The 25,099-nt window shown below is 42.5% G+C and overlaps 1 protein-coding gene across 1 annotated transcript in view; it reads right to left on the bottom strand.

The window, feature by feature from the left end:
• Positions 1–2,112: 2,112 nt before the first annotated feature.
• Positions 2,113–25,099, bottom strand: part of LOC138854976 (interferon alpha-inducible protein 27-like protein 2A) — a 24,093-nt gene continuing 1,106 nt past the window's right edge. Inside the window, exons 2-4 of the mRNA XM_070101352.1 lie at positions 18,220–18,359; positions 3,007–3,110; positions 2,113–2,506 (exon numbers count right to left, since the gene is read on the bottom strand). Coding sequence (XP_069957453.1) covers positions 2,315–2,506; positions 3,007–3,060 — 246 coding nt within the window. The 5' untranslated portion in view covers positions 3,061–3,110; positions 18,220–18,359 and the 3' untranslated portion in view covers positions 2,113–2,314. The remainder of the gene's footprint in view (positions 2,507–3,006; positions 3,111–18,219; positions 18,360–25,099) is intronic.

Genomic DNA, 25,099 nt, shown 5'->3' with positions numbered 1-25,099 from the left:
AACGGATTTCCCGCTCGTTTAAATAGACCTGACAACGGCGAGAGTACGAAGGGTGAGCCTCATGACAGTTAAGGCAAGAGGGAGATTGATTGCAAGACGTATTAGAATGGTCATTGGCACCACAGACTGGGCATTCGGCGATAGATCTGCAATATTTCGCTGGATGGCCAAATCGCCAGCAATTTCTACACTGTTGTGGTGTAGGGATCACCTTTCGAACTTGTAACCGATGTCCTGCTATATAAACTGAGGATGGGAGTTCTCGGCTGTCAAAAGTTAAACGAGCCACATTGCTAGGGTATCATCTCTGCCCGCGGGCAGGAAGAACGTAAGTGTCTACCTTGAGGATTGGAAGATCTTGGAGTTCCAGCTGTTCTAGAATGTCAGTGCCACATGTCTGGAAATTTTGTTGAACTATGGTATGGGGCAGAATGACGGTACCACTACAAGAATTGAGGGAATGATGTTTTTCAAGAGTGACAGGAACAGTATCGATATGGGAAAGACGAGAGAGCTCATGAGCCTGGGTAGCATTCTGTATGGTAATGATGCACGTACCGCTCTTAAGAGCATGAAAAGAAATATCTTTACCAACATGGCGTAGGAGTGCCTTGCCAATACTATGGTCAGAAAGATAGGCAGTAGAGGAAGTTGGTCGTAAAGTGAAGAATTTAGTCCACTGTTCAGTCTGAAAGTGAGCGTGGAAAGGTAGTGAAGGACGTGTCGATCGTTTCTGAGAAGAACGAGAAGGTCGAGAAGTATCATCAGCAGGTAATTGTCGTTGGCGTTTAGGCGTGGGACCAGAGTTGGTCCGACGTGGAACGGGTCGGCGATTTGAAAATTGCCGCACCGTAGAGGGAGAGGCTGGAAGCATAGTCAGAGGAGAGCAAAGGTCCAATAAATCGAAAGAGTCAGTCGAGGCCTCAGTACCTGAAGCAGGTGAGGAAACAGCACCGGCAGTAGGTACAGAGGCATGAGGAATGTCTGAAGAGTGGTCCAAAGACGAGGCGGGGTCAGAACGGGGTGTGGTATCAAGAAGGGGCCCGGGGGTACCAGGTTCATGGATTAGGGCTGCCATGGTTAGGTTACTTCTTTCCTTTTGTTTTTAAGAAAAAAAAAAGAAAGAAGAAAATAAAAATAAAAAAAAGAAAAAAAAGGGGGGACCGGGGAGGGATAGGTCCTAGGAGGAATGAAAGGGCCAGAAATCTCCCTCCGCGCCCAAGAGGACCTCAGCACCGCAAGTAGTGCAGATGCAGCATGGAACCCGTGCCATACCCTACCCATCATGCTAGTAAACTAACAATCCGGGATAGCAACCTCACATCTGCCGAGCTACCTCGGTGGACAAAAGAGAGGGCGGCCGGATATCCGCCACAAAGCATACCTCCTTCGGCCACCACCCCCGGAATCCGAAAGGTGGCTTCCAGAGATACACTCATCGCCCGAAAGACACCCAAAGCTACTCCGGGATACCGGAGAGGGATCGGGACATCCCCAGGCGATCCAGATTCCACGGCAAACTACGCCACCGCTAAGAACCTCAACGGAATGGGATGGACCCTGGTATCCTTTCCCCTACCTAGGAACTAGCACGCCTGTGGGAGAAATCCCAAAGGACAAAAAGAGGAAGGGCAAAAGGGAGGGGTGGGGAGGAGGAGGAGGAAAGGAAAAAGGGGAGGATGGGGAGGATGGGATAGGGGAGGGGAGATTGGGGGGTAATTAGGTTCGGTCTGAGGAAGAAGACCGATAGGTCTAATTCCTCAGACCAAGAGCCTCTTCACCACGCCAAGGAGCCCCCCTTGAAGAGGAGTTTCTGACAAGACTAGAAAAATCCTCTAAAAACTGATCATGGGTGTTATGGGGGGTGACGGTAACTAGCCCCTACTAGGATTGGTTTAGTCTTTTCTTAGATAGTCATTTCTTACATAGGCACATACCCCACCGCCATTTCTATTCCTATCTTAGTGCTTTATGATGTAACCTTTTTTGACCTCATCGTCAGTCACCTTGACATCCAACCAGGATTCAGAGATGGATGTAACTGCCGCCCTAGTTCTGTTAGCTAGAATCCTAATCTCTGACATCTTATGGAAATACAATAATGCTATAACAAAATCATTATTTGGATTTTTTTTTTTCTTTTTTTTTTTTGACATTACAAAATCTTCATCACAAAAAAAAATGCATCTTATACTACTCTTAATTATCTTTAATGCAATTCACAAATATTTTCCTTGTTACACTATAATTTTCTTCCCTCCGGGTTACTGTCCTTTTTCTTGCTATTTTATTTATCATTATCCAAGTCTTAGAGTCACTGATCAATCTCTCCATCTAATTTGTTACATTCATCAATGTCTGGATCCTTTTTATCATCGTCTTTATTTTGAATTACATTATCGATGACTTTATTAACAACAACACCTCCAGCTGCTCCAGCAGCAGCTATCGTAGCTGTTGCAGATGCACCAATACCTGCAGCACCAGCTGACTGTAGAACTGCCACCTGTCAAGAGGGCAGAAAATTAACCTTACTAATATCAATTATTAATACAATCAGGGTAGCAAATTCCATAACAAACGAATTTATTGTCCACAATGATCGTTTTTTTATATAAAATTTTACACTATCTCCTGTTAAGATAAGATAAGATAAGATTTCGTTCGGATTTTTAACCCCGGAGGGTTAGCCACCCAGGATAACCCAAGAAAGTCAGTGCGTCATCGAGGACTGTCTAACTTATTTCCATTGGGGTCCTCAATCTTGTCCCCCAGGATGCGACCCACACCAGTCGACTAACACCCAGGTACCTATTTGCTGCTAGGTGAACAGGACAACAGGTGTAAGGAAACGTGTCGGAATGTTTCCACCCGCCGGGAATCGAACCCGGGCCCTCCGTGTGTGAAGCGGGAGCTTTAGCCACCAGGCTTATTGTAATGTACTGCATTGAAAGCAAAGAATATTAGCACACGTTACAGTACACTTACCATAAAGTGAATACTCACCAAGCTGCGAGGGGCAATTTGCCCACCATTAGCTTTGGCAGCCCAAGACATCATCTCGGAAGCTAAGGATTTAGCAGCAATACCCACCGAGGTGAACCCCGCAGCTGTAAGTGGAATGCTTTATGAACTATATATTATTAGTGTTCATTAATTAATAGTGTTCATGCATTAGAGTTCTCCCATCAAGGAAAACTGCACTAAAGAATCTCAATGGAAGTCAGTCACCCTTCACTGAATTGTGTTAGATTAAGTCTACCTCACTGTATTAACACATGGTTACCACATCTACAGTATGTGTCTTCAGAACCATTTACACAGTGCCGGATTTAGATGAAGTGAGGCCCTAGACCAGGGGTGGGCAACCTTTTCAAGTGTGTGTGCCAAAGTCGGCCATATCATTGATACAAAATCTCTGGAAACATATGGGGACTCTTTCCCCATTTTTCTTGGAACGGATACATGATAAATGTCGCAACTTTTTTTTGTTTTTTTTGAGATGAGACTAGAGGTTAGCGTGCCGGAAAGACGTCGTTGGGGTGCGAGGTTTGGCACGCGTGCTGAGGGTTGCCCACCCCTGCCCTAGACTATTCCACTTGTGAAGTTCATCTCTATTCCGCACTTTCACCACTAGAGGAAGATAAAAATTTGCTTTAAACAAAATTCGGTGAGGCCGAGAATGATAACGGGTGTGTGTGTAAAATTCAACCATTTACAAATCCTCTTCTAAAGGACATAAGTTATTGTTAAATAACATAATGATTTAAAAAAACGCATAAATGTTAATATTAACTCTGAAAACTTTTGAAAAAAACAAACTTTGTAAACATTTTGTGGAATAAGCAGGAATTTAAAAAAATTAAACTAAGCTTACTGTTATATTCTTTAAAATGCATATTTTTTTCCAACACGTCGGCCGTCTCCCACCGAGGCAGGGTGACCCAACAGAAAGAAAAACCCAAAATAAAAGAAAACTTTTATCATCATTCAACAGTTTCACCATCATTCATACATAATCACTGTTTTTGCAGAGGCGCTCAGATGCGACAGTTTAGATGTCACTCCAAACAGCCAATATACCTGCACTCCTTTAGAGTGCAGGTATAGTTATACCACTCCTTTAGAGTGCTCTGGGACTCAAGTCCGGCTAACCGGTTTCCCTGAATCTCTTCACAAATTACCTTGCTCACACTCCAACAGCTCGTCAGGTCCCAAAAGCCATTGTTCTCCATTCACTCCTACTTAACACGCTCACACACAATGGAAGTCCAAGCCCCTCGCCCACAAACCTTCTTTTATCCCCTCCCTCCAACCTTTCCTAGGACGACCCTTACCCCACCTTCCTTCTACAGATTTATTCACTCACCATGTCATTCTACTTTGTTCCATCCTCTCTAAATAACTACACCTCAACGACCCCTCTTCAGCCCTCTGACTAATACTTTTAGTAACGTCACACCTCCTAATTCCCTCACTACGAATTTTCTGCATAATATTTGCACCACACATTGCCCTTAGACAGGACATCTCCACTACCTCCAGCTTCCTCCTTGCTGCAACATTTACAACTCATGCTTCACACGCATATAAGAGTCTTTATACCACTATACTCTAGTACATTCCCTTCTCTGCCTCCATGGATGAAGTTTTTTGCCTCCACGTGTACCTCAATGCACCACTCACCTTTTTTTCCTTCATCAGTTCTATGGTTAACCTCATCCTTCATAAACCCATCTGCTGACAAATCAACTCCCAAATATTTGAAAACATTCACTTCTTCCATACTCCTCTCCAATGTGATATCCAATTTTTCTTTGTCTAAATCATTGGATACCATCATCACCTTACTCTTATCTATGTTCACTTTCAACTTTCTTTTACACACACTCCCAAATTCGTCCGCTAACCTTTGCAATTTTTCTCTAGAATCTCCCATAAGCACAGTATCATCAGCAAAAAGTAACTGTGTCACTTCCCATTTTTTATTTAATTCCCCATAATTTAATCCCACCCCTCTCCCGAACACCCTAGCATTTACTTCTTTTACAACCCCATCTATAAATATATTAAACAACCATGGTGGCATTACACATCCCTGTCTAAGACCTACTTTTACCGGGAAGTAGTCCCCCTCTCTTATACACACCCTAACCTGAGCCTCACTATCCTCATAAAAACTCTACAGGATTTTGTAACTTACCACCTATTCACAAATAACCCGCACATAAAAGAGAGAACACCCGTGACTTAACCTGAATCCTCATTTTTTATTTTTTATTTTTCTGTTTCTTCTTCTTCCTCTTCCCCTTTCCTCTTTCCTTTGCTCCTCTGGGTTGTCTTTCTCTCTCATGTCTCGTGTTTCTGTTCCTTCTTCATTTCTTTCACCACTTCCCTTTCACGCACCTCGGTGCGCTTGCTCTCCCTCTGTGGGCATCTAGCTCTCTTGCAGTGCTCCCCTTCCTTTGTTTTTGACTGGCTCGTCTTCTTTATTTCCCACTTCTACCACTACCACTACTATTACCTCTTCTTCTTCTACTACTACTACAACTACTGATGAAATTAAGACACATGTGCGGCGTCTGGTTGTCTTTGTTGTGGACGTTTCGCCATCCAGTGGCTGGCTGGATGGCGAAACGTCTATGATGGGGATGCTCAGGTGTTGTGCATGTGTCTTAATTTCATCTTGTCGGTATTATATACAACTCTTGTACTACTACTACTACTACCACCACCTCTTCCTGCCAATATATAGCCGTCCTGCTCTACCTCTGTTAGTGTGACTTTGTCAATGTTCCAAGTCGGACCGAAACGTCGTCGTAAGCTTCTCTCTTTTATGTGCGGGTTATTTGTGTATCGTTCCAGTCACGGTATTGTGCCTTTTTTGTTATTTACCACCTATTCTATACACTTAATACGTCTGCCAATTTGTTCCCCTATCCACTCTATCATATGCCTTTTCTAAATCCATACATGAAATGAAAACTTCCCTACTTTTATCTAAATACTGTTCATATATACGTTTCAATGTAAACACTTGATCTACACATCCCCTACTCATTGTAAAGCCTCGTTGTTCATGTGCAGTCCTGCTGGAAGACACTCTCAGATCCTGGGCACCACAAACCAAACAGAACTAGTAATATTGTACTAAACCAAACGAACCGAAACTTCAGCCTATTGATAAAGCTAACAAGATAAATGATTTTCTCAACCATAGGATCAAATCTTACCAGTAAAAATTCAATTTCCAATGCCCGAGCTATTGATTAGATGGAAGCTTCCCAACATCTCTCTATCTTGCACCACAGAGCCCACTGAGGTTACCATGATTATTAACTCTCTAGGAAAAATCAGGAAATGTAACCCAAGTGACACTAGTACTGTACAAACGAGCGGCTCAAATCGTTTTACTCACCACTGCATTACTCTAACAAATCATTAGAAACCAACACTTTCCCGGCATCACTCAAAATAGCAAGGATAACACCAATACACAATGGTGGTAACCCGACAAATATAAACAATTATAGGCCAATATCAAACTTGCCTTTGCTTCCCAAAATCTCCGAGCTCATACACAAATGGTTTTACACCTTCATAACATAAAGCATCCCCAACCCTGCCAATTTGGCTTCAGGAGAAACAAAAACACAAATGACGCAATAATAAAAATGCTAAACCTACTTTACACAGTACTGGAAAAAAATGAATACCCGCTTGGACTCATTATCGACCTTAAGAAAGCTTTTGATACAGTAGACCACAGCATCCTACTCCTCAAGCTTGATCATTACGGTATAAGAGGCCTTTCGCTTGCATATATCAAGTCATACTTTACTAATTGATAGCAATACGTCTCTATCAGGGACACAACCTTGACGAATTTCTGGCATTTATGGTTTTGGAAAAGGCGTATGATAGGGGGACAATGTGGGAGATGTTGCAAATAAATGGAGGTAGGTTACTGAAAGCAGTGAAGATTTTTTACAAGGATAGTGAGTAATCTTAATTATCCCCCAGTATAGCGTACAATACATAGTGTAGATAGGGAAATATCTTACAAGTGACTGGCACTAGCGAACTATTGCCAGAGGTCCAGTGAAGTGTTAATAACGGATAAGTAATTACTATAGTCATAAGAGATGAAACGAGTGGTGGTAGCATTGAGGTGCAGGGAATCACAGCATACATAAATTGAGCATACAACCGTTACCTCTACTAAACAGGAAATAATCTTTTCCTTAGAAGTGTAGGGGAGAGTTAGCGTAGTCCTAGTTGCTGTGTAAATAATAAAACAATGATCCCAGTATAGCGCAGTGAAAAGTGTATTTTGAAAGAATACAGTGTATATCCTTGAGATAAACAGTGTACAGCACTACATAAAAGGAATTTAAATAATAATAATAATAATAATAATAATAATAATAATAGTGAAGTGTGGCAGTGTGGGTAAGTCCTGCCCGGCTCACACCCACCCTACACCCACCACCCACCCAACACCCACCACCACCCTACACCCACCACCCACCCTACACCCACCACCCACCCTACACCCACCACCTACCCTACACCACCACCCACCCAACACCACCACCCCCCCAACACCCACCACCCACCCTACACCCACCACCCACATACTGCAAACTTGGTTCGTATAAATACTTCTTGCATATTACTGGCACCAGCAAGAGAAAGGTAAAGTGGAAATCAGCTTTCTTCCGTGGCATACAGAGTCTAGTAGGATACAGACAGGATGTCAGCACAGCATATCTGTGGGACATGTAAAAAAATCCTTGGAAGGAAATCCAGAATCACATGCAATCTATGCTCTTCCAAACACCATATCTCTTGTACTACACTAAATACAGACTCAAAAAATGACCTCGAACTAGCAAGGTGCTTCTGGTTGTGCAATTAAGATGTAGAACTTTGGGCAGGTATCAGAAAGGTACTAAGGAGAGTAATAAATGATAAAAATAATCAAGAAAACAAGAATGACCTCTTGGATAGTCTACCAAAAATATATAAAACATGGGAGCAAGAGATAGTGTATCAAAAAATGCAGAATGTCCATACCACAACAGATGACTCAAAACTATCTAGTCACCCACATGGTGCTAAGACAGACCCATCCCCCAGTCATAGCACTAATACCCACAGTGCTGGTGCTGGCCCAGGCTCCCCCAGTCATAGCACTAATACCCACAGTGCTGGTGCTGGCCCAGGCTCCCCCAGTCATATCACTAATACCCACAGTGCTGGTGCTGGCCCAGGCCCAGCTGCTGGCCCAGGCTCAGCCCCCAGCCTTACTGCCAGCCCAGACTCCTAGGGACACTACCAAAACCACCACAAAAACAGTAAATATACAACCATCTAAAACCGTAAATATACAACCATCATTGCACAAGACTGTGGCCCACAGTACAGATGTTGGAGAGGAGTCTCCTCCTTCTTCCTCTACTGGGGAAAGTAGATGGAATCCAGGATGGGGTGGCCCTGGCTTGGATAAGTGCAGTCCCAGAACCTGCAGAAATTGACAACACACCTCCCAACAATTGTCAACCAAAGGTGAATTTGTGCAAATATTATGCTTGGGGCATCTGTAAGCATGGAGTAACAGGGAAAAAATGGGACATGCAACTTTGAGCATCCCAAAAAATGTAGCGACCTCCTGTCTAAAGGAGTGTGTCGTTCTTCTTCCTGTACTTTCTTTCACCCAAAAATGTGCCACTCCTCGGTCCTCCAGAAGCAGTGTTACAACATCGACTGCCCTGCATACCATCCAAAAGGGACCAGGAGGCACAGACCCCACAAGACAAACAATAGTAGCTACGACAACCCAACTCCAGGTGATTTTTTAGTGGCAGGAAGCGGAAAAAGAAAATGGAAGGAAATAAAAAAAATAGTCCACCACCTTGGAGCCTTGTTGGACTGGAGGCGCAGCCAGTGGCCACCCATGGCGCTCCAGAATTACAACTACTGATGCCAATAACAAAATCCCCCCAACAAACACAGAATACAACCTCGTTCATATTTGCTAATATACAGGGCCTTAAGCCATCCACCAACAACAAAATACCTTTCATCAGTGGACTTCTAAAGGAGTCTAATGCAATGTTTGCAGCCTTCACAGACTCACACAAAAGATCACTTTGACAGTGAAATATGGATAAGTGGTTACAACCTTTTTAGATGCGACAGAAAAAACAGGCAACAAGGGAGGGTTGGCCTGTATGTCAAAGAGTCCCTTATCTGCACGGAGTTGCTGAACACCACAAATGAGGTAGCTGAAGTTCTATCAATAAAGATCGAGAACCAAAACCTAGTCATTGTGGTTGTATACAAGCCACCAGATGCAACCTCACAACAGTTCAAGGAACAGCTACTGAAAATTGATTACTGTTTGGAAAACCTTCCAACTCCATCCCCAAACATCTTACTGCTTGGTGATTTCAACCTAAGGCATACAAAATGGAAGAATGTAGCAAATAATGTTATAGCTGAAACAATCCCCGGAGGTAGTGCAGATGAAAGGTCACACACACATGAGCTACTAAGTCTCTGCGAAAAACACACCTTAAGGCAGCAGATAGTGGAGCCAACAAGACTAGAAAACACACTTGACCTTATCTTCACAAATAATGAGGACCTGATAAGAGACATAAGAATATCAAAAACAACTAATTCCGATCACAACCTAATCGAAGTCCAGACGTACATGCATAGGGGTCCTGATCAGCAGAATGCATGTACCAGTGAAGGTGTCTTCACAAAATGCAACTTCAACAACAAGAACATCAACTGGGACCAGGTAAACCATGTCCTAAACGAAACATGTTGGGAAGATGTCTTAAATGACATGGATCCAAACCAGTTCCTTGAAAGGATCAACTTCCTGGCAGCCGAAGCATGTTCTAGGCATATTCCCCTAAGAAAGAAGAAGAGCAGGAGTAAACTGGAGAGAGAAAGACGCTCCCTCTACAGAAGATGACGAAGAGTCACTGAGCTCCTCAGGAGTGCTAGAATATCTGATACACGAAAGGAGGCGCTGACCAGGGAAGTGGAAACTATCGAACTTAAGTTAAATGACTCTTACAGGAACCAGGAGAGGCAGGAGGAGCTTAAAGCTATTAGTGAAATTTAAAGAAATTCAAAATATTTCTTTTCATATGCCAAAAACATGGCAAATACCACATCTAGTATCGGGCCCTTACTCAGACAGGATGGGACTTACACAGATGACAACAAGGAAATGAGTGAAATATTGAAATCCCAGTACGACTCTGTGTTTAGTGAACCACTAATCGGTCTGAGGATCGACGACCCAAATGATTTCTTCATGAATGAGCCTCAAAACTCCATAAATGTATGCCAGGTTTCCGACATTACCCTAACTCCGATAGATTTCGAAAAAGCCATTGACAACATGCCTATGCACTCAGCCCCGGGCTCAGACTCGTGGAACTCTGTTTTCATTAAGAACTGCAAGAAACCCCTCTCGCGTGCCCTAAGTACACTATGGAGGAGGAGCTTGGACATAGGTGAAATTCCACAGTCACTTAAAACAACGGATATAGCCCCACTCCATAAAGGTGGCAGCAAAGCATTAATTAAGAACTATAGACCAATAGCTCTGACGTCCCACATCATAAAAATCTTTGAAAAAGTGCTAAGAAGCAGGACTGCAAATCACCTGGATTCCCAAAATCTACACAATCCAGGGCAACATGGGTTCAGGGCAGGTCGCTCCTGCCTCTCACAACTACTGGATCACTATGACATGGCCTTGGATGCACTGGAAGAAAATCAGAAAGCAGATGTAATATACACAGACTTTGCAAAAGCATTTGACAAATGCGATCATGGCGTAATTGCCCATAAAATACGTGCTAAAGGAATAACTGGGAAAGTGGGGAGATGAATCTTCAACTTCCTAACAAATCGAACACAAAGAGTAGTGGTCAACAGAGTTAAATCGGAGGCTGCCATAGTGAAGAGCTCTGTTCCACAAGGCACAGTACTCGCCCCCATCTTATTCCTCATCCTCATATCAGACATAGACAGAGATATACACCACAGCACCGTATCATCCTCTGCGGATGATACTAGGATCTGCATGAGGCTGTCATCTGCTGAGGACGCGGTTAACCTCCAAGAAGATATAAACAAAGTTTTCCAGTGGGCAACGGTAAACAATATGATGTTCAATGAGGACAAATTCCAACTACTCCGTTATGGAAAACTGGAGGAGATAATAACTAGAACAGAATATACTACTGACTCCGGCCATACAATAGAGCGGAAAAATAATGTAAGGGACCTGGGAGTAGTAATGTCTGAGGATCTCACTTTCAAGGACCACAACAGTGCCACGATCGCACGTGCAAAGAAAGTGATTGGATGGATCATGAGAACTTTCAAAACGAGAGATGCCAAGCCAATGATGATCCTTTTCAAATCACTTGTTCTCTCTAGGCTGGAATACTGCTGTACATTAACATCTCCATTCAAAGCAGGTGAAATCACAGATCTAGAGAGTGTACAGAGATCCTTTACTGCGTGTATAAGTTGTGTCAAGCACCTTAACTACTGGGAATGTTTGGAAGCACTTGACTTGTACTCGTTGGAACGCAGGAGGGAGAGATATATCATAATCTACACTTGGAAAATCTTGGAAAGAATGGTCCCAAATCTTCACACAGAAATCACTCCCTATGAAAGTAAAAGACTGGGCAGGCGATGCAAAATGCCCCCAATAAAAAGTAGGGGCGCCATTGGTACACTAAGGGAAAACACCATAAGTGTCCGGGGCCCAAAACTGTTCAACAGCCTCCCATCAAGCATTAGGGGAATTGCCAATAAGCCCCTGGCTGCCTTCAAGAGAGAGCTGGACAGATACCTAAAGTCAGTGCCGGATCAGCCGGGCTGTGGCTCGTACGTTGGACTGCGTGCGGCCAGGAGTAACAGCCTAGTTGATCAGGCCCTGATCTATCGGGAAGCCTGGTCATAGACCGGGCCGCGGGGGCGTTGATCCCCGGAATAACCTCCAGGTATGTAGGAGAGACGCAGATTATTTCCCAGTAAAAGTAGGCCTTAGATAGGGATGTGTTATGTCACCATGGTTGCTCAATATATTTATAGATGGAGTTGTAAGAGAAGTGAAAGCAAGGTGTTGGCAAAAGGTGTAAGATTAAAAGATGAAGAATCTAACACAAAGAGGGAGTTGTCACAGTTGCTCTTTGCTAATGACACTGTGCTCTTGGGAGATTCTGAAGAGAAATTGCAGTGGTTGGTGGATGAGTTTGGTAGGGTATATGAAAGAAGAAAATTAAAAGGAAATATAGTAAAGAGTAAGTTGATGAGGATAAAAAAAATTAGGTAACGAGAGATTGGATATCAAATTGTAGGGAGAGAATTTGGAGGAGGTGAATGTATTCAGATATTTGGAAGAGGACGTGTCAGCGGATGGGTCTATGAAACATGAGGTGAATCATAGAATTGACGAGGGGAAAAAGGTGAGTCGTACACTGAGGAGTCTGTGGAGACAAAGAACATTATCCTTGGAATCAAAGTGAGGGATGTACAAGAGTATAGTTATACCAACGCTCTTACGAGGGTGTGAAGCATGGGTAGTGAATGTTGCAACGAGCAGAATGCTGAAGGAAGTGGAGTTGTCATGTCTGAGGGCAATGTGTGTTGTGACTATAATGCAGAGGATCTATAGTTTGGAAATTAGGAGAAGGTATGGGATTACCAAAACTATTATCCGGAGAACCGAAGAGGGATTGAGGTGGTTCGGACATGTAGAGAGGAGGGAACAAATGGGATAACTTCGAGAATGTATAAATCTGTAGTGGAGCGAAGGCGGGGTAAGGGTTGGCCTAGGCCTACTATAACTGTAGCTACAACTAAATAATAATCCGATATTAGTTGCCCCTCTATAAAAATGTACATCCTAAAACCTACCCATCAACCTTTTATCCACTAATACATAATCTAACAAACTACTTTCATTATGTGCTGTATCATACTTCTTTTTCATAAAATATGTGTTACTTATTACTAAACCTCTTTCTACACATAGCTCAATTAAAGGCTCCCCATTTTCATTTACCCCTGGCACCCCAGATTTACCCACTACTCCCTCCACAACATTTTTACTCACTTTAGCATTGAAATCCCCAACCACCATTACTCTCACACTTGGTTCAAAACTTCCCACGCATTCACTCAGCATTTCCCAAAATCTTTCTCTCTCCTCTACACTTCTCTCTTCTCCAGGTGCATAAATATTTACTATAACCCACTTTTCACATCGAACCCTTATTTTACTCCACATAATCCTTGAATTTATACATTTATATTCCCTCTTTGTCTGCCATAATTTATCCTTCAACATTATTGCTACCCCTTCCTTAGCTACTCTGTTAGAAACTCCTGACCTAATCCCATTTTTTCTCTCCACTGAAACTCTCCCACCCCCTTCAGCTTTGTTTCACTTAAAGCCAGGACATCCAGCTGTTCATTCATAACATCCACAATCATCTTTTATCATTCACACTACATCCACGCACATTCAAACATCCCACTTTGATGTTCTTATTTATCATATGCTACATGGGAAAAAGGATTACTAGCCCATTGCTCCCGGCATTTTAGTTGACTTTTACAGCACACATGGCTTACAGAGGAAAGATTCTTATCCCACTTCTCCATGGATATGAAAAGTAGTAAGAACAAGAACTATTAAGATAAAATCAAAGAAAACTCAGACGAGTGTGCTCACCTAATTGTACTCGCCTAATTGTGATTGCAGGGGTCGATGCTCAGCTCCTGGCCCCGCCTCTTCACTGAGTGCTACTAAGACCTCTTTCTCCCTGCTCCATGAGCTTTATCATACCTCATCTTGAAGCTATGTATGGTTCCTGCCTTCACTCCTGCTAAGCTATTCCACTTCCTGACTACTCTATGACTGTAGAAATACTTCCTAACATCCCTTTGACTCATCTGGGTCTTCAACTTCCAATTGTGACCCCTTGTTTCTGAGTCCCTCTCTGGAACACCCTGTCTCTGTCCACCTTGTCTATTCCACGAAATATTTTGTATGTCGTTATCATGTATCCCCTAACCCTCCTGTCCTCCAGCGTCGTCAGGTCGATTTCCCTTAACCTTTCTTCGTAGGACATTCCTCTTAACTCTGGAACTAACCTTGTTGCAAGGTTAGTGCTTCACATGCTTGATCAAGTGTGGGTTCCAAACAGGTGCTGCATACTCCAGTATGGGCCTGACGTACACGGTGTACAGTGTCTTGAACGATTCCTTACTAAGGTATCGGAACGCTATTCTCAGGTTTGCCAGGCGCCCATATGCTGCAGCAGTTATCTGGTTGATGTGTGCCTCCAGAGACATGCTCGGTGTTATACTCACACCAAGATCTTTCTCCTTGAGCGAGGTTTGCAGTCTTTGGCGACCTAGCCTATACTCCTTCTGCGGTCTTCTTTGCCCTTCCCCGATCTTCATGACTTTGCATTTGGCGGGGTTAAATTCGAGAAGCCAGTTGCTGGACCAGGTGTCCAACCTGTCCAGGTCTCTTTATAAGTAAAAGTAGCAAGATAAACGTGTTATCTTGTGTCCTTGAGACCAAAGAGACACCCGCCCTCCTACCATCATGTAAAACAAATAATGATTTCTGTAGGACGGTTTGCGTGCGGCTAACAGTAACAACGTGGCCTAGTGGCTTAAGCTCCCGCTTCACACACGGAGGGTTCGGGTTCGATTCCCGGTGGGGTGGAAACATTTCTACGTGTTTCCTTACACCTGCTGTCATGTTCACCTAGCAGCAAATAGGTACCTGGGTGTTAGTCGACTGGTGTGGGTCGCATCCTGGGGGACAAGATTGAGGACCACAATGGAAATAAGTTAGATAGTCATCGATGAAGCACTGACTTTATTGGATTATCCTGGGTAGCTAACCCTCCAAGGTTAAAGTTCCGAAGAAAACCTTATCTTAATGCTTCTGAGAAGACAGGTTCTCACCAGCAGTATACGAGTTTTATAACAATGTTGCAGGGGTTATTAACAATGTTGCAGGGGTTATTAACAATGCTGCAAGGGTTGTTAACAATGTTGCAAGGGTTATTAACAATGTTGCAGGGGTTATTAACAATGTTGCAGGGGTTATCAATAATGTTGCAGGGGTTATTAACAATGTTGCAAGGGTTATTAACAATGCTGCAGGGGTTATTAACAATGTTGCAGGGGTTATCAATAATGTTGCAAGGGTTATTAACAATGTTGCAAGGGTTATTAACAAGGTTGCAGGGGGTTAATAACAATGTTACAGGGATTATTAACAATGTTGCAAGGGTTATTAACAAGGTTGCAGGGGGTTAATAACAATGTTACAGGGGTTATTAACAATGTTGCAAGGGTTATTAACAATGTTGCAGGGGGTTAATAACAATGTTACAGGGGTTATTAACAATGTTGCAAGGGTTATTAACAATGTTGCAGGGGTTATCAACAATGTTGCAAGTGTTATTAACAATGTTGCAGGGGCTATTAACAATGTTGCAAGGGCTATTAACAATGTTGCAAGGGTTATTAGCAATGTTGCAAGGGTTATTAGCAATGTGGCAGGGGGTTATTAACGATGTTGCAGGGGTTATTAACAATGTTGCAGGAGGTATTAACAATGTTGCAGGGGTTATTAACAATGTTGCAAGGGTTATTAACAATGTTGCAGGGGTTATTAACAATGTTGCAAGGGTTATCAACAATGTTGCAAGTGTTATTAACAATGTTTCACGGGTTATTAACAATGTTGCAGGGGTTGTTAACAGTGTTGCAGGGTTATTAACAATGTTGCAGGGGTTAACAATGTTGTGGGAGTTATCAATAATGTTGCAAGGGTTATTACAATGTTGCAAGGGTTATTAACAATGTAGCAGGGGTATTAACAATGTTGCAGGGGTATTAACAATGTAGCAGGGGTTATTAACAATGTTGCAAGGGTTATCAACGATGGTGCAGGGGTTGTTAACAATGGTGCAAGGGTTATCAAAAATGTTGCAGGGGTTGTTAACAATGGTGCAAGGGTTATTAACAATGTTGCAAGGGTTATTAACAATCGTGCAACGGTTATTAACAATCGTGCAACGGTTATTAACAATGTTGCAAGGGTTATTAATAATGGTGCAACGGTTATTAACAATGGTGCAGGGGTTATTAACAATGTTGCAGGGGTTATTAATATTGCAGGGGTTAACAATGTTGCAGGGGTTATTAACAATGTTGCAAGGGTTATTAACAATATTGCAGGGGTTATTAACAATATTGCAGGGGTTATTAACAATATTGCAGGGGTTATTAACAATGTTGCAGGGGTTATTAGCAATATTGCAGGGGTTATTAACAATGTTGCAGGGGTTAACAATGTTGCAGGGGTTATTAACAATGTTGCAAGGGTTATTAACAATCTTACAGGGGTTATTAACAATGTTGCAGGGGTTATTAACAATGTTGCAGGGGTTATTAGCAATGTTGCAGTGGTTAACAATGTTGCAAGGGTTATTAACAATATTGCAGGGGTTATTAACAATGTTGCAGGGGTTATTAACAATGTTGCAGGGGTTATTAACAATGTTGCAGGTGTTATTAACAATGTTGCAGGGGTTATTAGCAATATTGCAGGGGTTATTAACAATGTTGCAGGGGTTATTAACAATGTTGCAAGGGTTATTAACAATATTACAGGGGTTATTAACACTGTTGCAGGGGTTATTAACAATCTTGCAGGGTTAATTTAGAGCTTGACCGATAAGATAACAAGCTTAGAACAATCACGATTAACAACCACAAATCTAACAAGTCTAAGTTAGAGATCTTCACATAAGTGCAAAAAAACTATGTCATAAAAAATCTACATCTAAATCAAAACTTAATTTAAAAACTCTTGCATCCATTTAAAAAAACAGTCAAAATTCCTACAATGAACTATAACAGGCTAAGGCATAAATCATTTATTCCAGAGACATTCCACAATATACACAGAGGAGCAGCACCTGCAAGACCTGCAACACCTGCAAGACAGTGGCAATGTTGCAAGGGAACATGTGCTCGATACGTAAGCGACAAATCTTCTAAACTCCTCATTAACTTGGAAGAGCTTGCAAGATTCACAAAGCTCTGCCTTACTAGACGAGGTTCAGAAAATCACTGAAAATAATGGTATGCTGAATAAGGAACCTGAAGGAGTAGCGTAAACATCTGTAAATTCATTTTATAGGACCAGAATGTGTTCAAGGTAACAAAATCGTGTTCTTGTGCCTGATATAGACAGGCTTTCCTCAATTTTTACTGAAAGGTGAACATGCATACATCATTTCCAACAAAGTGATAACATAACCATTGACAATATAAACATAGAAATGAACAGAGCTCAGGTAAAACAAGATTCATTTAGTTATTAAGCGCTATAAAATCCCAAGCAAGACTTGCCACAAAGCCCATGCCATCAGTGACTAGTCATCTGCATGGACCAGATACATCAAGATGACAAGAATTATGATCCAGAAAATTGGAAGTAGTCACTATCAACCGAGATACACTTTATCCCTGTAGTTAGGGTCATGTGGAAAGGCCAATCTCAAGAATATAGTCATCATCAGGACCATAGTTTGGGCATTCACATTCAAGCACTGAAAAGGACAGGGAAACCACCAGCCAAAAAAAGTACTCTAGCCCTTGTCACAGACCCCTAGTGAAAGTCATTTACAAGAATCCACAAGGTTTTCAGCTGATATTGTACTATGTGATTAATTAAATCAAGTAGAGCTGAGAAAAAAACTGCCACACCCAAGCCGCTACACTAGTGAAAAAATCTCTTAACACTTATATACCATACTCTAACAGTAACTAAATTTCACATATCTAGATCATTGTCATGGGCAAGTGCTAGATGTGTAAAAGAAATGCTGATGAAGCTAAAGAAAGAATAATTAAAAGGACAATGATTTGAAGACGTGTACAAGTTACAAGTGAGGTCTATCACTGGTAAAGCTGTGCTGAAGGTATAAATTATGACCAACTAAAAAGCAAAGATCCTTCTGTACTAAAAATTTAATTTTAAAAAGGAAGCAAATAAGAAATTAAAACAATGACGTAAGAAAATAATATGAGGGAACTGCAAGAACAGAAAAATGTAAAGAAACAAACCTGAGAGAATACGCGGTGCTGCTACCACCAATCCAACAGCACCAGCAACAGCAGCTAATCCATATCCCAGCCCCTTCAGGATCTTATTACCTGTATCCTGTCCTGAAGCTTTCTCGTCTTTTGAAGTTTTTACGCTCAACCTGAAGGGAAAAAGTTGAAGTCTTTCAGTAATTTAATAATACATGCTTAACAAGTTATATATATATATTTTTTTTTTCAACAAGTCGGCCGTCTCCCACTGAGGCAGGGTGACCCAAAAAAGAAAGAAAATCCCCAAAAAGAAAATACTTTCATCATTCAAATATTATTATTATTATTATTATTATTATTATTTTTATCACACTGGCCGATTCCCACCAAGGCAGGGTGGCCCGAAAAAGAAAAACTTTCACCATCATTCACTCCATCACTGTCTTGCCAGAAGGGTGCTTTACACTTCAGTTTTTAAACTGCAACATTAACACCCCTCCTTCAGAGTGCAGGCACTGTACTTCCCATCTCCAGGACTCAAGTCCGGCCTGCCGGTTTCCCTGAACCCCTTCAAAAATGTTACCCTGCTCACACTCCAACAGCACGTCAAGTATTAAAAACCATTTGTCTCCATTCACTCCTATCAAACACGCTCACGCATGCCTGCTGGAAGTCCAAGCCCCTCTCACACAAAACCTCCTTTACCCCCTCCCTCCAACCTTTCCTAGGCCGACCCCTACCCCGCCTTCCTTCCACTACAGACTGATACACTCTTGAAGTTATTCTGTATCGCTCCATTCTCTCCACATGTCCGAACCACCTCAACAACCCTTCCTTAGCCCTCTGGACAACAGTTTTGGTAATCCCGCACCTCCTCCTAACTTCCAAACTACGAATTCTCTGCATTATATTCACACCACACATTGCCCTCAGACATGACATCTCCACTGCCTCCAGCCTTCTCCTCGCTGCACCATTCATCACCCACGCTTCACACCCATATAAGAGCGTTGGTAAAACTATACTCTCATACATTCCTCTCTTTGCCTCCAAGGACAAAGTTCTTTGTCTCCACAGACTCCTAAGTGCACCACTCACCCTTTTCCCCTCATCAATTCTATGATTCACCTCATCTTTCATAGACCCATCTGCTGACACGTCCACTCCCAAATATCTGAATACATTCACCTCCTCCATACTCTCTCCCTCCAATCTGATATCCAATCTTTCATCACCTAATCTTTTTGTTATCCTCATAACCTTACTCTTTCCTGTATTCACTTTCAATTTTCTTTTTTTGCACACCCTACCAAATTCATCCACCAATCTCTACAACTTCTCTTCAGAATCTCCCAAGAGCACAGTGTCATCAGCAAAGAGCAACTGTGACAACTCCCACTTTATGTGTGATTCTTTATCTTTTAACTCCACGCCTCTTGCTAAGACCCTCGCATTTACTTCTCTTACAACCCCATCTATAAATATATTAAACAACCACGGTGACATCACACATCCTTGTCTAAGGCCTACTTTTACTGGGAATAATTTCCCTCTTTCCTACATACTCTAACTTGAGCCTCACTATCCTCGTAAAAACTCTTCACTGCTTTCAGTAACCTACCTCCTACACCATACACCTGCAACATCTGCCACATTGCCCCCCTATCCACCCTGTCATACGCCTTTTCCAAATCCATAAATGCCACAAAGACCTCTTTAGCCTTATCTAAATACTGTTCACTTATATGTTTCACTGTAAACACCTGGTCCACACACCCCTTACCTTTCCTAAAGCCTCCTTGTTCATCTGCTATCCTATTCTCCGTCTTACTCTTAATTCTTTCAATAATAACTCTACCATACACTTTGCCAGGTATACTCAACAGACTTATCCCCCTATAATTTTTGCACTCTCTTTTATCCCCTTTGCCTTTATACAAAGGAACTATGCATGCTCTCTGCCAATCCCTAGGTACCTTACCCTCTTCCATACATTTATTAAATAATTGCACCAACCACTCCAAAACTACATCCCCACCTGCTTTTAACATTTCTATCTTTATCCCATCAATCCCGGCTGCCTTACCCGCTTTCATTTTACCTACTGCCTCACGAACTTCCCCCACACTCACAACTGGCTCTTCCTCACTCCTACAAGATGTTGTTCCTCCTTGCCCTATACACGAAATCACAGCTTCCCTATCTTCATCAACATTTAACAATTCCTCAAAATATTCCCTCCATCTTCCCAATACCTCTAACTCTCCATTTAATAACTCTCCTCTCCTATTTTTAACTGACAAATCCATTTGTTCTCTAGGCTTTCTTAACTTGTTAATCTCACTCCAAAACTTTTTCTTATTTTCAACAAAATTTGTTGATAACATCTCACCCACTCTCTCATTTGCTCTCTTTTTACACTGCTTCACCACTCTCTTAACCTCTCTCTTTTTCTCCATATACTCTTCCCTCCTTGCATCACTTCTACTTTGTAAAAACTTCTCATAAACTAACTTTTTCTCCCTTACTACTCTCTTCACATCATCATTCCACCAATCGCTCCTCTTCCCTCCCGCACCCACTTTCCTGTAACCACAAACTTCTGCTGAACACTCTAACACTACATTTTTAAACCTACCCCATACCTCCTCGACCCCATTGCCTATGCTCTCATTAGCCCATCTATCCTCCAATAGCTGTTTATATCTTACCCTAACTGCCTCCTCTTTTAGTTTATAAACCTTCACCTCTCTCTTCCCTGATGCTTCTATTCTCCTTGTATCCCATCTACCTTTTACTCTCAGTGTAGCTACAACTAGAAAGTGATCTGATATATCTGTGGCCCCTCTATAAACATGTACATCCTGAAGTCTACTCAACAGTCTTTTATCTACCAATACATAATCCAACAAACTACTGTCATTTCGCCCTACATCATATCTTGTATACTTATTTATCCTCTTTTTCTTAAAATATGTATTACCTATAACTAAACCCCTTTCTATACAAAGTTCAATCAAAGGGCTCCCATTATCATTTACACCTGGCACCCCAAACTTACCTACCACACCCTCTCTAAAAGTTTCTCCTACTTTAGCATTCAGATCCCCTACCACAATTACTCTCTCACTTGGCTCAAAAGCTCCTATACATTCACTTAACATCTCCCAAAATCTCTCTCTCTCCTCTGCATTCCTCTCTTCTCCAGGTGCATACACGCTTATTATGACCCACTTCTCGCATCCAACCTTTACTTTAATCCACATAATTCTTGAATTTACACATTCATATTCTCTTTTCTCCTTCCATAACTGATCATTCAACATTACTGCTACCCCTTCCTTTGCTCTAACTCTCTCAGATACTCCAGATTTAATCCCATTTATTTCCCCCCACCGAAACTCCCCTACCCCCTTCAGCTTTGTTTCGCTTAGGGCCAGGACATCCAACTTCTTTTCATTCATAACATCAGCAATCATCTGTTTCTTGTCATCCGCACTACATCCACGCACATTTAAGCATCCCAGTTTTATAAAGTTTTTCTTCTTCTCTTTTTTAGTAAATGTCTACAGGAGAAGGGGTTACTAGCCCATTGCTCCCGGCATTTTAGTCGCCTCATACGACACGCATGGCTTACGGAGGAAAGAATCTTTTCCACTTCCCCATGGACAATAGAAGAAATAAAGAGGAACAAGAGCTATTTAGAAAAAGGAGAAAAACCTAGATGTATGTATATATATATGCATGTACGTGTCTGTGAAGTGTGACCAAAGTGTAAGTAGGAGTAGCAAGATATCCTTGTTATCTAGCGTGAAAAAGTTATATATACGTATATATATAAAGGCCCCACTTTACAGCGTTCGCCTTACAGCATTCCGCTAACATGGACATTTCAAATTAAAACCAAAACTCACTATACGGCTCCCCCACCTGACTAATATAGTCAGCACGTCCCCACTCGTTTTGTTTACATTCTCCGTGAGCTCTGTAAGCACTGTCTCTCCATTATGTCTGGAAACTTTCCAAAATTTCAAGTGTTTTAAAGTTATTTCATGTTTTGTATATTCTCTGATAATTATACTAATGTTTACCTGTACCTAAATAAATTTACACACTGTGCTGGAGTGCAGGTACACATTAAAATCACTAAGAGTGTCTTACACAACCCGCACATAGAAGAGAGGAGCTCACGACGACGTTTCGGTCCGACTTGAACCATTTACAAAGTCACACTAACAGGTTTGAGGTTTGAGGTTCTGACCAGAGCTTTGGAAAGATGGGAGGGGGGAAGAAGGGTGGGTAAGGATGGAATGTGGGAAATGTTGGGGAGGGAGGAGGGGTAGGTGGGGTTATAAAAGGGCAGTGGCCTATCCACTTTGGTGTAATTTGAATATGCGTGTGTGCATATTGAGTAATTTATAAAGAGGTTAGTTTTATGAGTAGGATATACCTCCTGCCCATCAATTTCACACTGCTATATTGTTGTTATACCAGTGCGTCATTGAATTGGAAGGATGCATACTGCATACAATTGCTTGGCTTTTTTTTTTTTTTTTTTTGCAAGAGGTTGGTCGTGGTCAGGAGGGCACAGCTGCAGGCGAAGGTTGCTGGGCATTTGATGGAGGTTGGTAGCTCACCTGGAGTTGGCCGGCAAGGCAGTAACTGTATTGTAGTAGGTGCAACGAGGTTAGTTGTGAGGTGTTGGTTGATAGAAGTGGGTCACCCGGAGGTGGGGAGCACAAGTCTGTGTTACTGGACATAGAATGGTTCCGGTGGTATCCATTCTTCATCTGTGGGGAGGTCGCTTAAGATTTTAGGTTGAGGGAAGTTCTCCTTGTGGATGAAGCCTTGAATTCTTTGCTGGAGGATCATTCTTTGGGATCTGTGGGGAGGGGTGGTGATGGTATAGTCGGTTGTGTTCACTTCTTGGGGGGGATTCTCTCTGTCAGGCACGTAGAGATCCTGCATGTCATATAGTTGTCTCTTAGTAAGTTTGTCTAATCAGACATTGATTGTGGGGATTCTCTGTTGCATGTGTAGGTCCTCTGATCTGATTCTGTCTCTGAGTCTGGTGTTCTTGATGAAGCGGAGGGCTTTGTTTTGGACTCTTTGGAGTTTTAGCATGTTGGTTTTGGTTGTGAGCCACATGGGTACACAGGGGTATTCCAGCAGAGGTCTGATCATTATCTTGTACAGGTGAAGTTTGATGTGGGGAGGAGCTGCTTTGAATCAATAAAGTTGGCCAAGGCGGGCTTTCGCTAAGTTTACTTTTTTGGTTATGTGGGTTGTAGAGTTGAGTAATCTGCCGATCTTGTATCCTAGGATCTTGTTTGGATTCCTAATAGCAATTCAGGTACCTCTGATGGAAATGCCCCCTTTGTCTTCTATGGTTGATGGTAAGCACCCGATGGTGCTGATGAGGACTTTGTCGGGGTTTGTTGTGAATCTCCATTTCTTCTCCCATCTAGCAGTTCTATTTAGTTCTTCATTCATTTTCTCGATTGCTCTCCTATGCTTGTTTGCACCAGCTGTAGGGGTGGAGGAGACAACATGGATGACATCGTCTGTGAATTGGGCGATGATGGTGTCGGTATGTTCAGGTTGGGGGAGGTCGTTGACGTATATGTTGAAGAGGACGGGGCTGAGGCAAGAGCCTTGGGGTACTCCTGCTGTTGGTGTAAAGGAGGTTGATTCTGCTCCGTGGAAGGTGGGGATGATTTTTCTTTGTGTTAAGAAGTTGTAGATGAGCCTGAGAAAGGTCCAGTTGTGATCAGGGAGGTCTATGAGTTTGTAAATGAGACCGTCGTGCCAAAGGCTGTCAAAGGCCTTGTGCACGTCCCTGGTGGCGATAAGGGCCAGGTTCCCTTGCTTCTTCAGGCTGGCCATGGCATCAAAGATGATGTTTATGGCATGCTGAGTGCTGCGGCGGGACCTGAAGCCGAACTGCTTTTCAGAGAATAGGTGGTTGAACTCCATGTAGTAGTTGAGTCTGTTGGAGATTATTCTTTCAAAGACTTTGCCTGTGACTTCGAGTAGGTAGATGGGTCTGTAGTTCTCGGGGTTGCAGTTGTCCTTGTTTGGTTTGGCAATGAAGATCATCTTGGCTGTCTTGAAAGCCTCTGGGAAGTGACTAGATGCCAAGTTGGCAGTGTAGATATTCACCAGAGACATCTTGCAGTTACGGGGGAGGTACTTTAGTTGTTTAGCTCTTATGCCTCATGGGCCAGGAGCTGTTTCTCAGTCGCCCTATGACCTGGGATACCTCTCTGAGCGTGATTGGTCTGGTGAGGGGATGTTCGTCTTCAAGGGTAGTTGTGTCAATTGATGGTATAGGATGAAAGTCTTCTAGGTTCTCGTCCCGCCATTGGTTGACCCACTGGTAGTGGGTGTTGTTAAATCTTCTGCTGTCGTTGTGTGAGGGAATGCTCTCCCATACTTCACCCATCAGCTTGGCTTGGTCCAATGGGTTGCCAAGTAGGGTAGTCACTACCTCACCATCTTCATTGGTGAAGGAGTGAGGTGTTGAGTGGGAGTGTAGTTGGCCCCTAGTAGTCTGCGGACAGTGCTCCAGAATTGGTCTGGGTGGTGTTTGTACTTGTTAGCTTGGCGCACCAGATAATCCCAAAGATCTCTTTTATGTTGGGTTATTAGGGCAATTAGCTCTCTTCTCGATCTTAGTAGGGCTTCACGGGAGGGTTGCCCTGTGAGGAAGTGTCTACTGCATTCTGATTGGTACCTGTTCATTCTGTTCTTGATTTCCCTAGCTGATTTGTATTATTGTTAGATCTTGGACGATGTTAGTGTGCAGCAAGCTTGTGTGGCCTCCTTGATTCTGGCGTGAAGGGAGTTAATTGTCCCGTCTATTGCATTGCAGGGCTGGTCTTCGAGAGAAATGGTTTGATCATTACCT

The sequence above is a fragment of the Cherax quadricarinatus genome, chromosome 76, assembly GCF_038502225.1.
Source record: "Cherax quadricarinatus isolate ZL_2023a chromosome 76, ASM3850222v1, whole genome shotgun sequence".
NCBI lineage: Eukaryota > Metazoa > Arthropoda > Malacostraca > Decapoda > Parastacidae > Cherax > Cherax quadricarinatus.
Note: the sequence above shows the minus strand (reverse complement) of the source record. Positions and strands in the feature narration are given on the sequence as shown.